The sequence below is a fragment of the Amphibalanus amphitrite genome, unplaced genomic scaffold, assembly GCF_019059575.1.
Source record: "Amphibalanus amphitrite isolate SeventyFive unplaced genomic scaffold, NRLGWU_Aamphi_draft 000012F_arrow, whole genome shotgun sequence".
NCBI lineage: Eukaryota > Metazoa > Arthropoda > Thecostraca > Balanomorpha > Balanidae > Amphibalanus > Amphibalanus amphitrite.
Window position 1 is genome coordinate 1,647,493 of NW_024881508.1, and position 15,221 is coordinate 1,662,713.

The window sequence follows — 15,221 nt, forward strand, 5'->3', positions numbered from 1 at the left end:
CGTCCGACCATACAATAACGTGCGGTCGTTGGCCCGGCTGTGACCTCGCTCCGCCGGGAGGGGAGACCATCTGACGCCTGTGCCACGCTGCCAAAGACGCTGTCACCACTCGGCAGCTACTTCTTAGCAGATGTCCGGTCGGCGCTGCCGTGCTGTCACCATCGCTTAGCTTGGTGCTTAACGAGTCCCTTACACCGAGGAGTCCAGTGGACGACTGAGTCCTTCCCACCAAGTGCAGTATATGACTGAGTCTCTCATTGAGTCCACTGGACTGCTGAGTCGTTTTTATCGAGTCCAATGTATGTTTGAGTCTCTGATACCGGGCCCAGTGTTTAACTGAGTCTCACATCGAGTGCAGTTTGTGACGAGTCCCGTACACCGAGCCGAACACGACAGGGTGCGGTCAGCTGCAGCCAGTACCCGGTGATGTGGTACCAAGGCAGTACCCGGAGATGTGGTACCAAGGCATTACCCGGAGATGTCTTACCCAATCAGTACCCGGAGGTATCCATGTCTCCGCCGGACCCACTCTGGATACCAATGAGGCAGAGAGAATGACATAACCGTGACAGATATTCATAGGAAAATAAGACCGATACGATGTGGCTGCAGGTCACTATGATGGTAATGATGAGCGGAAAAGCAGCTTTCCTATACGTTATACTGCAATGCATATTTTTTAGTTATCGTACATGATGCGCATAATGCGCAAGGATTGGTCGCGGAGGAAGTGCACAGTAAATTATTCGTGTCTGATGTCGGCGATATTTCTTCAGGGTCAGTGTCGACTGGAACAGCCGTATATGCAATGTGCATCACCCCCCCCCCCCTCTTCCCGCCACCGGGGCAGCCGGTGGTCTGTGAAGGGTCAGGAGGGACGCTCTGGCGCCGCCGGCCGTGGTGGACTCAGTAGCCGCAGTGTGGCGTCCCGCACTGAAGCAGGAAGTGGCAATAATTGAGCGGTCCATGACTGGGGAGTGATCTCAGTGAGCGCTGCCAGGACCCTAACTACATGACTTGCGCTTTGAACACTGTGTATAGTGTTTAGCACTGACCTCATTGCATCGAGCCGAGCTCACTGGCAGATCCATTTTCTAACCTAACGAGTATTTGCCTGATCTGAGACGCTATTAAAATATTTTCTTAGATCAGCTGTCTTACTCCAAAAACCTGTCCCAATACTGTGATATTCTCAGGGCAGCCGCCGCTTGTTTAAGTAACTTTCCTAGACCTACGGTTAGCGGGGTCCTTGCCGACCTGTCCCAATCCTGCAGCCCATTGAAATGAGTTGTGGGGTACTGGCCTACGGTGACCCGGGGGCAGCTGCCGCTGCTCCACTGACCCCTTTCCGACCTGCCCTACCCGCAGAACTGCTATCGTTGCTAACTACTGACCTCTGCGCTTTACTGACCTGTCCCGTCCACTGACCTCTCCCCTCCACTGACCTCTCCCATAGGTCAGTTTTCTGACCTCTCCTCTGCCATATCGTTAGGTCAACTGCCCGCCCAGTTGGCAGTGCTGGAGTTGTCATTACACTGACCTCTCCCCTCTGTCGTACCCACAGGTCAGCTGTCCGCACAGCGGGCCGTCCTGGAGGTACGACGCCTCCGCAGCCGCCACTCCAAGGCCGTGGAGGCGTTTGTCGAGGAGGCCGTGGTGCGTCGGGAGCTGGCCGACAACTTCTGCTTCTACCAGCCGCACTACGACAGCGTGCAGGGCGCCTACGGATGGGCGGCCGAGACGCTCAAAGTGCACAGGTCAGTTGTTGAAGGGTGCAGAGGGCGGGTCAGGTCAGAGACGGCGGGCACGGGTCAGTTCGAATCGGGTCTACAGCCACCGGAGGCAGACGATGGATCAGTTGAGTTGCCTAAGGGTGATGTCAAGTCATTGGAAAAAGTTTCGGGACTCAAGGCCGTCAATCGCAATGCACAGAGGCAATGATTGGTGACCGATTGGTGAAGTGTTGACTGTTGGTGATCGACATATATTCAACTGGCGGGCAATTGGTGAATCCTGGTCGGTGAAGGTCGATGAACAACTGATGAACGATTCGCATTTGAACCGTTTGCATTGGTGACCTTGGTGACAGTCACGGTCGAGCGATTCCCTCATCTCATGGATGTGGGATCTGTTTACGACCAAACGGATATCGGATTCGTCGGCGGTCCGGGTTCTGGTGATAAACGAACCAGGCTCTGCTCCAAGGACGGGTATAGGGCTGCTGAGTTGAACAGGGTGACTGTTAACGGGTGCGCGAAGCCGCTCCGCTAGGTTTAAACTTTGGCTGGACTGCCGGGAAAATGTGTGGAGACTGGATGCGTTAAGGAAGTGAACTGCTCAAGTTGTTGTTGCTATGCTGGACGCTGGTGCTACGCTTCACTTGATGCGATTGGAGCTGGCACGGCCATTGCGAAGGTCTTTGACAAGATGTTCAAGTGGGTACACATTTCGACATGCGGTACGGCCAATCAATTATCTCTCGTTGCCGTGAAGCCTCAGATAGTTGAATCCTGACTCAGTGAATCGAAACGATTCCCTGCACGGGCGATTTTGGTACGGTAAACATTGTTTCAGGTGCTTGATCCTATTCTCCTACGCGGCCTCGACAGAGAGCTAATGCGTAACATTACCCTTGGAGGGATGGTATACGTGCCTAGAACCGTTACGGGCCCGGTTCGTTTCAAGGCCGCCCCGAAGTATGTTGTTATGCACGCTACATTTGAGGGCGACTTTGCAACCTCTCCATTGCGGATCCTAATTGGCTGATAGGGTCACCAATATATCGTCTACTCGGCCACGGACGTGCCACGATAGCCCGCCCACCGCACCACCCCTGGGCTTCAAACACGGCTGATCACCACAGTCTCGGCAGATCCCAGTGGCATGGACCTACGCACTTCCTGCGGCGCTGTTCGTACCCAGTCGGTTGTGAAATTGGCTGCTCCGCCGGCGTGTGCCTGTGGTCTGAGCCGGCCTGACGGACCGCGGCCGGCCTCAGGGTGGAGAGGGGCCCTGCCGCCGCCGCCGCTGACCCTGGGGAGGGGAGGGGGGGGGGAGGACGGGGAGGGATGACGACAGGTGAGCCATGTCCGTCCCCCGGGGGCGGCTGAGGATCAGCAGACGGCGACTCTGGGGGCTAAGCGACAGGTTGAGGCGGCACTGAGTGCTGATGAGGAGGTTTACATCTAGGCCATGGATTTAATTATACTAGCTATAATGTATGTTATATTTATACAGGATTAAAATTGTACAGAGCGTTTGAAAGACGTTGACGTCCATTGATGATGTAAATGACGAAAGTAATTCATTTCTTTCGTACTAACAGAGTAGCAGTCATGCTGTGAAGTACGGGCTGAAACAAAAATTTCAGGGCCGTACTCCACCAAGAGTCTTTTGGGGCCGGAGCCTTTAATTCATTGTACAGGGTGTCTCAAAAGTTCGTTCACACATTTCCCATGCCCATAAAGCATATAAGAACCGGCCAAAAATCTAAGGTTTTGGTGTATGTGTGCACACTAGACAAATATGCATGCTTTGACAACTGATTCGGAAGGTTGGAAATCAAACTATTTGCTGTATCTCCAAAAATATTTGTCCATACCGATTTTCGTCGCTCCGTCAGCTGCCGGAGGCTGATAAAAGGTTACCAGCTTTCAAGTTCTTGTAGGGGAATCCCCTGCAGTTTCTGCGTCGGATTTAGGTTTGACGAGCTCCCCGGCAACATCCGCTTCTCCCTGAAAGCCGACAGCTTGCATCGACACCATCCGTGAGTATTTTGTAGGTCTTCTCTGGCGCTAACTCCTTCATGAATGACTGGCGCCGACCTCCCAAGCACCATTTTCCTTTTCAAAACAACCCCATTCCTGAACAAATGGGAAGTGCCAGGGGCAAATTTTTCGCAGCATATCGTAGAAGAATGTGTCGGCCATCTGTTTCTTAGACACGTTGTGCAAATTTTGCCAATCCCAAACGCTCATCATTCCCCATGACAAGATCTTCACTGGGTTGCGGAGTGTTTTCTTCAGGAGAGGTTCTGCTTTGTAAACGGCCAAAACCTGTCCATCGTGCGGTTTTGTCGGGATTTTGTGTCTAAAAGAAAGCTATTCGCTCCAGATCTGCCTCTTGAAACTTCGTAAGATAAAAATTTACATTAATTGACACTTTTGGAGGATCAGTTGTCCTTGGCATTGACGATTTTCGTGTTATTTTCCCCCAAAATTTAGCGTTATAGATATAATGAACAATTTAAAATGATACTTTGTCTTTATTTTACGATGACCTGCAATTTTTGAAACTGGGTAACCTCTGTCTGTGAGCTTCTTGTCAGTTTTCAATAGTTATGACTTCATTTTAAGCTGCTTTCCGGAGCACGAGTCTGCTGCCGTACGAGGGTCGTTCAAAACGCTGTTAGTCTCGCATGGTTTTGTCCTTCAAAAATTTTAGCCACCGTTTTTATTAGATGATCATCATGTTTTACTCATCCTCGCCGACAGTTTGCCATGGGTCATTTCCGACTTAACCATTCCCATTACTCCTGAAATAGAGAGTTTCTCAGCCGACCCGATTTTGCGACCTCCATTTTCATGCCTGACCCATGGTCAGAGATGAACCCTTTTTGTGAGCTCATGAAGGGTCGAATGCGCTTGAAAACACTGAGACTGCTTGAGGAAGGTTGTTACGAATGCCCATGCAAAATTTCGACCGTTAATTAATTGTTGATTCAGAATTATTGACAAAAAAGCATGGCTGGTACCTGTGAACGAACTTTTGAGACACCCTGTATTTCTTGGTCAGTGGGTAGTAGGTAATCGGGGTTAGGGCACTGCAGTCTCAGCCTTTTTGTTACCGCTACCCAGAACCTGAATTGAGATACGCGGTATTCGTTACAAATACCTAATCAATATGAAACATTTACTTACCCGCTTATTGCCAGAAAGTGGCAACACAGGTTATCGCACTGGCACTGCAGTTGACAAATTTTGATTTGGCTCGATCTCTTCACACCATAAAATCAAAAATAAATCAGGCCGAAGTAAAGTTATCGAGTTTCCCAGAAAAAGGAAAATGCTCTACTGAACCATCACTCATTCGAATGGGATCAAAAAATGGGTACATTGTGACGCAGTCTCCCACCTCGTTGTATCTCTTCATTCTTCAAGGTAAATGACATCGCTTTATCATAGATCGCTTATCTTCAATCAATATTCTTTAAACTACATTTCACAGTTTTAGATATCGAACCTCTTAGCAACCGGCAAAATGTTTAGAAACTAAGCAATCTGTGAGGAAGCGTTAGGAAAGGGATTTTCATTGGGTGTCCTAGTCCATCATTTGCACCATTTGTAGACCGAAAGAAGCACCTCGTGTAACATTTTTCATTTATTGAGCGTCATTAGTCTCTGTTCAATGATTCAGCACACAATATGAAAATTTTCTATCACAAAACGGGATGGAAAATGGAATGGAATTTCGATGTGGTGATGTCTCGGCGTTGTCGATCGTGTGTCTGTTCGTCTGCGGGTGGTCTACTGGTTCTTCTCGGCCTCGATCTGGGAGAACTTGGCGAGGGCGGCGGCCTGCGCCTCGGCGTTGGGGTCTGCGGGCGCCTGCGGCAGCGCGTCGCTCTGCGCCTGGAAGCCGTTCTCGTCGGCCACCCAGTCGACGCGCACCTGGACGTCGTTGCCGTTCTCGTCCTGGGCGGTGAAGGTGTAGCTGCCCTGCTGGACGGTGCCGACCTTTTCCTCGTCAAACTGCTTCACCTGTCCGGCCACGTCCTGCGACGACGGGTCGGAGGTCTCGTAGCCGTACTGGAAGCTGCCGTCCTCGTTGGTGACGGACGAGCTGCGCAGGAGGCCGTAGTCCTCTGGCGTCTTGAGCTCCTGCGGCCGGCCGGCGGCCACGGCCAGCAGGGCGGCGAGCACCAGCTGAAACAAACAAACAGACGATATTGTCACCATTTCAATAAAAATACACGGGGAAGGTTAAAAAACTTCACCGGAAGTTTCACCTTCGGATCAAGAACACTACTCTTTAAAGTCTTTCATACATATGTAGAAGGGGGAATTCATTGTGTTTTTACGAGAAATGTCTTAAGAGCAGTATAACTTGCAAACATAGCAATAAATAGGTATCCCTACTCATTCCATAGTCATGTAATTCAAGCCTACATTGAATTATTGTATTTTCAATATAACCTTAAATTGAGAAGACTTAAACCAGATATAAGAAATGACAAAAAAAAAAACAAATAGACAGAAAAAAAACGTCCCTTAAGTTCCCTATCCGTTGCTATTTAGTATCATCCGCTGCTGTCCCAACTCACGTATTTCATGTCGGTGAGTGTGTGCGGTGACGGTGAGCTGCGTCTGTCCAGAGTCCGCCGACGGTCTGCTGCGGTGGGGCGCCGCGGCCGCCTTTATACGTGGCTCAGGTAGACGACATGGCCCCGGGCACCACCGCCGCCGAGGCCAGGCGCTCGTGGCTCGTGCCGCCCGACACAGCATCTATGTGTGTATAATATAGGTGTGGGGATACCGGATGGCAAACGACGAACATGCTGGAGGACACGTTGCACCAAAGTCCCCGTCCGTCGTTTCCATCCTCAGGATGTTCATATCCTTGTCCTCCACGCCGCAACCCTCGATCCGGGCTGCACAGGCAACTTTATCTCATGCGGGCTGCTTCCTTGGAGCGGCACCGCTGCTCCCAGGGGAGCACACCCGTAGCCGGGTGCAGAGAGTACTTTGGGGGCTGGTCGGCCTGTCCATTCGGACGGGCTCAGCCCCGATGACTCTCTAGGGTGTCTGCCCAGACCAATCAATACGATTCCATGACACGTCTAAATCGATTTAACGAAATTTTGCGTGCGTTTTTCTCGGATACTATTCACCCCGACCCCCTGCTCTACAAGGGTTAACCCGCGCCCTGGTGGAGGGTTATTTTGTTCCCCCCCCCCCCCAGTCTTTTCGCATTATCTCTAAAACTAATGCGCTGATCGTCGCAAAAACTTTCAGTATCCTCTCGTACGTAGGTACGGTCCACAATAGAAGTAATGTGGGGTTTCAGTCATGGTTATGTTCTGCTTCTGAAGCTTAGGAACGATTAACCAGACTACAATGAAACTTTGAATGTAGCTTATATGCATCGTCACCCTTGCAGCTGCAACTTTAGCTATTGACATCTTCTTTTCGATCACTCCGCATTAACCCGCGCGGGGCTGGGGTCTCCAGCCGAACGCGCGGGGCTGGGGGGGGGGGGGTAAATTTTACCCCCCTGTTATCTCCCGAACTAATGGTCCGATTTGGAAAATTCAAACGCCAATCGAAAGATCTCATCACCAACAACTAAAAACATGTACTCAATTTAAAGTTTGAGGTCAAGGTCAAGGTCAGGTCAAGGGTACAAATTAAAAGTGTCTACAGTATCGGCCTTGCACCGTAGTTGCCGAAGAATGGAGTCATGGACTGAGACTGATTGCCCAAAACGTGGTCTTAGGCTACCAAGACAATATTCGTTGCATACAATATCATTCAGAGGTCAAGGTCAAGGTCAGGTCAGATCAGGTAAGGTCACCAAAAACAAAATATAGAAAAGGGCATGTGCGACACATGTTTTATGGGTCATTTTACTCATAGAATTCAATAGGCACACTCAATAAGTGATATGGACCACCGCTGGATGAATTTCAGGTCGAGGTCAGGTCAAGTGAGGTCAAATTTTGAAGTTGGTTGTTAAGGCCTAAAAAGGTGTCTATCTGATGCAGTTTTTCACGGCAAATCGAATGGTGCTATTTTTGTTTCCGTACGAGGTCTAGAACTTTCAAAAAAAATCATTTTTCAAAATTTTTGTGTGTCGTGACGTCATAAAATTTTGAATAGCTCCCACATTTTTGAACCGATTCTTCAAAAAATTGGTATGTAGGTGCACATAGACCACTTCTCTGACATATATTCCGGTTTTTTTATACACTCAAAATTTTGGATTTTATAGCTATTTTCCCAAAAAAGTCAGTTTTTTTAGAAAAAAAATTGGGCCAAAATCCAAAATTTTCAAAAAAAAACCGAGATAGCCATTTGATAGACAAAATAGAGTTACGTATAAACTTTTTTGTTACGTCTTGTTTCCTTTAAAAATGAAGATGTTAGCGGCGTTTGAAATTTTTGCCGTTTTTGAGGCGAAAATGGCGAACATGACGTCACTAAAACGTCAATTTCTCAAAAAATTTCCGACAGATTTCGCTCAAATTTTCAGAGAACGTGTCAAATTGATGTAAGAAAAGGTACTGAAAGTTTGGCGGCGCTGCGCGCCGCCGTTTTTGAGATATTGCAAAAATTCGCGAGGGGGGGTAAAATTTACCCCCCCCAGCCCCGCGCGGGTTAAACAATCGCCAGTCAAAGCCAACCGTTGAGATTGGTAAAACCCTACATTACTTTAGCGGTGGGCTGTACATCAATTCAACAACTTGTCAAAAACTTTGATAGGTTGGCCACAAATAACAGAGTGACATTATGTTCAGCCATTTTCGACCCCAAAAAGAGTTTGAGGGGAGAGCATACACTTTTAAAGATATAGAAAATTGTTCAATATCAAAAAGACGTGCATCAAACAGGGCTACAAAACTGCTATAAACTGCTATATATTAAAACTCGGATTTTTTATTTTGACCCCCAAATCTCAAAAAAGTAATTTTCTGAAGAAAAAATCTTTTAAAATGCCGAAAATATTCAAAATTTCGACAAACCAGAATATATGTTATAGACCTATTGGTCTGTTATCCACCTGACAAATTTGAGCTCAATGACTCTTTTTCGGCAACATTATGGCTACCAACTGCCAACTGCCAACTGAGCTACGGGACAGGCCTGACCTTGACCTGACCTTGACCTGACCTCCACCAGAACGTAACCGAAAATGGTCCTGATTGTGACAACACCATTGAATCTCTTCTTTTCTCTTTCTTCTCTTTTAGCAGCTTATGGTGAAGACAACCAACGCTCTGTCCTGATTTTCGATAACATGTGTTTTACCTGATGTATAACGCATTCCCTAGAAGGTGTAAACGGTGAAAAATGCATGCTTTGACCTGGCCTGTGACGTCATGGGTGACCCTGAGGTCAATTGAATTAATTTTCCTTTGACGGTTTTTACAGGGCTTTCGAACGCCGTTTGAGTTTTGCGAATCTGTCCAGTAGTTCCGGAGATTTGAGGGGGGGGGGCAAAAAACAGCCTCCCCCAGGTTGCGTTATAATCAGACCCCACGGCGCGGGTGAAATGACATACGCACGAGATTTTACGTGTATGTCAGGTTGTCATTGAAGCTAGGGGACTGTTTTTTTTTTTTGCTTTCATGACCTGACCAGGAATTTCGGACGAATTGATATAAAATATCAAAAGTAAAAAGTTGATAGAACCGAATATTTTCTACATTACACAAATGTCCTACCTTTATGTCACCTAAAAAGAGTTTCGCAATTACACCTTTGTTGCCATCCACCCGGCCTTATCACACTACCTTTGATTTCCCTCGTGGTTTCATAAAAATAGTGTTTCAAAATTCGTAATTTAGCGAAACAATTTACGTTGTGCTGGGAAATTGACTAACGTCCGGCTGGGGCTCCTTGATTTTCACGATTTTCTGGAGATATTAACACCACCATTTAATTCGGCTATGAGGCCGCGTTCGAGAGCGACATGGGGTAGGCGCTGTTCAGCAGAGCGTCGTGGATCATGAAGGAGATATATTGGCCCTATTTCCAGGTCAGTTCAGAGTTCAGGTCACTAGAATTCATAAAAGGTTAAAGTTTGCTGATTTGGACTCTTTTAACCCTCGCCGGCCGAGGGGGGGGGCGGGTGCCGCCCCCCCCCCATAGGGTTTTTTCGCGATAGCTCCGAACACGCTGGCGATAGAGAGCTGAAACTTGGCATACCTGACCTTTGATTCAAGCCGGATCTTTTGACACCAACCGCATTTTTGAGTCAGGTCAGGTCACTGACCTATGCCGTCATAAGTGAACCTCTGCACGGTCTTCAGATGTCGCAACTTCGCAACGCCCTCACTGCCAGAGGAGATGTCACAGGGAAATGAAACTTGCAGGATCTAGTATCCATTATGAGTCTCACAATTTGTATATCTCAGATTTTTCCTAAAGGTCATATCAGGTCAGGTCATTTTCGTGACCTCACCATTACCTGTAAGTCAATGGGGAAAAATGAAAACTGCTATTCTGGCGCCGGGAACGATCTCCAACTATCTCAAGCACACAGAATCGTGATTTGATGCACTCCTTGCAAGATTAGATGCGTCACTTTTGCAATGTTGACCTTGCGTGACGTCATTTATGACGTCATCAAGGTCAAATTCGTTTTTCGTCAATAACTCTTGATCAAATTGAGCTAGCGAATCGCGGAAGCCACCAATGGACTCAGGAAGACCTGCCGAATCGAATGATATGCGACATGACCTCTTTCGACCAACTTCGTGACCTGGGGGTGCTGACCTGACCTTGACCTGAGGTCAACACCCCAAGTTGACCTGACCCGAACAAAAAGTATATCATTCGACGCGCCTGAGCGAGGCGAACACGATGCTGCCAAAATCGCGGCTCTGCGGCCGTTTTTTGCGAAGTTATTCATCAAAAACTGAACCGTACCTTGGGGCACTTGACCTGACCTCAGAGGTCACCGGTTGACCTAGGACCTTAAAATCGGGTACCAATCTCTGCGTCTCGTAACGGCGCACACGCTCGTTTTTTTCGCGACGCGCTAGCTCCACCAAGGGCGAAACGGCGAGGGGGGGGGGTCGTACCCGCCCCCCCCCCCCCCCCTCGGCCGGCGCGTATGTAGAAAACCAATAGGTCCGGCGAGGGTTAAATCATGGCACATAACTCGGGAACGAAAAGAGTTAGGACGCTGCGGGCTCTTTCCGTTGAATGCTTTCTGGTTAAACCTAAGGTTAGTCGTTTAGCATCCGTTAAAATTTTATATTTTTGCATATTCTTTCAGCAATCACTTTTTGTAAGACCTATACGGCAGAAATTTTATCGGCATAAATGTACTGTGTGACTCTCGTTCAGACGCATCGAGTTAACTATATTCTGAGCTTAAAAAGTCGACTTGAAAATTTGACGTACGTTTAGGGTCAATCTGATAGGAAGAAGTCATTTTGCATGTCAGTCGATATGTATCCTTAAGGTGAACAGTGAACATAGCCAAAGTGAACATATCCGAATTCTCATATTTCCAGCCTGATGAATGGCTTTCATGACCTTTGATGGTGTTCTGTTTGCTCGATTCATTATTGAATCTGTTCCTGTAACCCGTTATTTGAAGTGTTCAAAAAGGCGCAGTTAAATCTTATCGCATTGGTGCATGATGGAGAGGTCGTAGAATTGACCTGACAGCCCACTGATTTCGAGATATTTGTTAGTGCCCGATATTATCTCTATCAATCGCTGAAAGTGTTAGCATATCGTTCAGTTAGTACGGCGAGCATTATATTTTTTTCTGTAAGGTTAGGTCATTTGAAGTGATCTAGTGACCTGACCGTTCAAAACCCCGATCAGACATTTTTAAAACTTGTGCAGGAAAGATTTATGAGTAGGTTTGCCAGTGACGAAAGCGCAGAGCGCCGGCATGTTTCTTTGATAGACATATCATATCGACGTATTTAGTTTGTGCAAATCTTTTAAATGCATTGGCGTGACATTGGGAGCTCAGTTTGACTAATTACTTTACTGTGTCGTTGTAATAGCGGCATTGCTTTGATTCCTCAGTCACTAGATGTATCTTGACTTGCACATAACCATATCTTCTCCCCACATTAATGCACACTTTGTGAATTTTAGATGTATTGAGCGTCATCAATCCCTGTTCACATGATCACGGTTGGCAATGTTTCACATCAGCTCACAATGAAATGAAATGGAATGTCGGCGTTGTCGATCGTTTGTCTGTCTGTCTGTGGGTCGTCTACTGGTTCTTCTCGGCCTCGATCTGGGAGAACTTGGCGAGGGCGGCGGCCTGCGCCTCGGCGTTGGGGTCGGCCGGCGCCTGCGGCAGCGCGTCGCTCTGCGCCTGGAAGCCGTTTTCGTCGGCCACCCAGTCGACGCGCACCTGGACGTCGTTGCCGTTCTCGTCCTGGGCGGTGAAGGTGTAGCTGCCCTGCTGGACGGTGCCGACCTTCTCTTCGTCAAACTGCTTCACCTGTCCGGCCACGTCCTGCGACGACGGGTCGGAGGTCTCGTAGCCGTACTGGAAGCTGCCGTCCTCGTTGGTGACGGACGAGCTGCGCAGGAGGCCGTAGTCCTCTGGCGTCTTGAGCTCCTGCGGCCGGCCGGCGGCCACGGCCAGCAGGGCGGCGAGCACCAGCTGAAACAAACAGACGCGATATGGTCACTACTTATTATAGAAATTCATGGGAAGGTCTAATAATTCCACGAGATGTTTCGCCACTGAATCACGAATAAATTAACCTCAAAATTATCAAAAAAGTTGCGCTAAACTATTCAAAATATTTCATAGAAACGGGCAACGCAACGTGTTTTCCACTTAACGCGTCTGAACACCATATGACTTTGGTGTTTTTGGTTCAGCAATCGTTCGCACCAGAGGGTTAAAAACTGCCGACACAGAACAAAAAAAAAAAAAAAATGTCCCCACTCATCCGATAATCAAGTTGAAAAGTAACATCGAGAAATGGCAGCCACAATCTAACCCCCTAAAGGCTACAAAACTTTAAGCCCTTGTAAGAAATACTCAAACGTAAAACACACAGCCCTCCCATGTCCGCTGCTGTCCCAACTCACGTATTTCATGTCGGTGAGTGTGTGCGGTGAAGGTGAGCTGCGTCTCTCCAGTGTTTGCCGACGGTCTGCTGCGGTGGGGCGCCGCGGCCGCCTTTATACCTGGCTCAGGTAGACGACATGGCCCCGGGCACCGCCGCCGAGGCCAGGCGCTTGCCCTGCTAGCTGGCAGAGGGCACCCTCTGGCAGGGGTAGCGCCAGGACGAGCGGCAGGGTTTCCCGCGCCCGTCTCTGGCCCGCCGGAGATCTGGGAAGGCCACATGCCGGGCTGGCTAGGGCACGTTTAGGCCACAGTGTCAACGTGATATGCTTGGGAAATAAGTTATGGTAACGAATAGTGTTTGTCTTATGTCTATTTCAAACAACCTGCGGTTACGTGTTCAAATGAGGACCAGTTTTGGGTATGGAGACTTGGCTAAGTTTGCATCTCTTGTTCGGCCGAATCATTTGCAATGTAGGCAACTGCTGAACTTGCAGGATATTTCTCATCAGTTGTGTTATTGTACCATTGCTAAGAATGAAATTCAATATGTTAAAGTTGGCTTGTTGCACATTCGTGGAGATGACAAGAAAAGAATCAATATCAATAGGCAATAGCCCTGAACCATCAACATGGTTCAGGGCTGCGGAGTCTATGGATTTTAGGGTGACTCCGACTCCGACTCCGACTCCAACTTGGGCTTCAAAAATCGACTCTGACTCCGACTCCGACTCTGGACGGGTCTATTAACCCGCGCCGGGCCGGGGGTGTTGTTTGAACCCCCCCCCCCCTGCGGTTTTTCGCAGATATCTCAAGCGCCGCCGTTTTTTGCACACCTGTTTGTGCATCTTTTTCGCACATGTTGTGAAAATTTCAGACCAGGTCGCTCAAGGTCAGGTCACCAGGTCACGCCAAGTGACCTCACCTAAAAAAAAAAAAAAAAATAGAATGCTCGTCATAGCTACACCGACGGAACGATTGCCTTGAAACTTTCAGCGATTGATAAAAGTAACAGTATCTATAAAACGTATATCTCGGAATTTTGATATCAGTGACCTAAGGTCAAGTCAATTTGGCGGCCAATTATAAGTTAATGGGAGAGAATTGAAAAGTGTCTCCTTTGCATTAACGCCATTCTAGACACTCTCAAACATGGGGATGCAGGTAAAATTGACATACTGAATCGAAAAATGGCACCTGTGACCCCTCGTTATGTCCCCGAGGTCATCTCAGGTCACGAATAGTAGGGTAGGGTGGGGTAATTTGAACATGTGGGGCAATTTGAACATAGTGTGAATAACAGAAAATTACGGAAAATCCATAAGTGGCATGACAATAAGACCAATGAGAGAAATTATCGTAACTAAAAGGGCTATCATATGAACGGGGTTTAAAGTTTCAGGGAATGAAGATGTTGACGCACAGTGTAAAAAATCAATTTCGCAAGGGAAAACGCCTAACAACACGTCATTGCAACTTCATTGCAGCGCAAAATCTTGCATTGCTAGCGCCTAATACGCAACGGCTTTTGTTGTATAAAGACCTAATCAGTGCCTTCAATCCAAGAAATTTGCTTTTGAACCCTCTTTTTTTAAATGGCAAAATAACTTTTAGCGTGGGGTAATTTGAACATAGCGTGAGAATTTGAATGAAGACAGGGATAGCTCCGAAAAAACAACGCTCCCAGTTTTTTTTTTTTGCCAATATTTTCGACCCAAGGCAGTAGCAGATAAGTTATGCCAGTTTTAGAAAATTTACGTCTAATATCCGTCTTATGTCCGGCATGTTTGTTGATTTTCCTTTCAAAAATGTTAAAGTCAACTATTTGTCCAAATATGTCCGAAAATTATGCAGCTATCAACACTCAAAACCGTCATTTATATTGCTTATCATGTAATTTTACCAGCCGAAAAGTGTTCATTATATTGAGAGCTTAACAAGCTTTCCATTCGCCAATCAATGCTATGCACGATTACTTTATAAAAAGCGCTGAAGTGTAGCAAACCATCGTCCAATGTTGTCCAGTCTGCTACCTTTGTCCAACCAATTCCGAATTGGACATTGGACAAAATCAGAACTCCAAATGTCCAGGTTTCGATTGGCACCACTTTAACAGATGTAGTACGATTGGTAGAGTTTTTATCGAACAAAAATGATAGACGTTCTGTTAATTGAAGAGGGGCGAATTCTGTCAACTGACCGGTGTGCAGCGTGCAGATATTGATACTCTGCAACTGTTATTTTTTGCTGTTGTGTTGATTTTTTAAGTGAAGGTATGTTTAGAATTGTTCTGCCTATTTGTTTATGGGTCAAACAACATCGGTGCTGGCGAGACTATCGTTTTTATGACAGGTAAAGGCAGTATGTTCAAATTACCCCACGGTGGGGCACTTTGAACACACCGTGACTTGGTGGAGAAGTGAGGCTATGCTATTCAAGGT

At 47.4% G+C, this 15,221-nt stretch overlaps 3 protein-coding genes across 3 annotated transcripts in view; 1 reads left to right on the plus strand and 2 right to left on the minus strand.

Moving 5' to 3' along the window:
* LOC122383283 (deoxyribodipyrimidine photo-lyase-like) overlaps positions 1 to 15,221 on the plus strand; it is a 46,544-nt gene that overhangs the window by 16,789 nt on the left and 14,534 nt on the right. The window contains exon 7 of the mRNA XM_043369564.1: positions 1,565 to 1,757. Within this exon, the coding sequence (XP_043225499.1) occupies positions 1,565 to 1,757 (193 nt within the window). The remainder of the gene's footprint in view (positions 1 to 1,564; positions 1,758 to 15,221) is intronic.
* Positions 5,362 to 6,659, minus strand: LOC122383329 (larval cuticle protein 65Ag1-like). Its single transcript, XM_043369643.1, has 2 exons — positions 6,323 to 6,659; positions 5,362 to 5,924 (listed from the first exon to the last, which is right to left on the minus strand). Exons 1-2 carry the CDS (start codon positions 6,329 to 6,331, stop codon positions 5,526 to 5,528), a joined length of 408 nt encoding a protein of 135 aa, XP_043225578.1. The 5' UTR covers positions 6,332 to 6,659; the 3' UTR covers positions 5,362 to 5,525.
* On the minus strand, positions 11,830 to 13,067 carry LOC122383322 (larval cuticle protein 65Ag1-like). Its single transcript, XM_043369634.1, has 2 exons — positions 12,804 to 13,067; positions 11,830 to 12,366 (listed from the first exon to the last, which is right to left on the minus strand). Exons 1-2 carry the CDS (start codon positions 12,810 to 12,812, stop codon positions 11,968 to 11,970), a joined length of 408 nt encoding a protein of 135 aa, XP_043225569.1. The 5' UTR covers positions 12,813 to 13,067; the 3' UTR covers positions 11,830 to 11,967.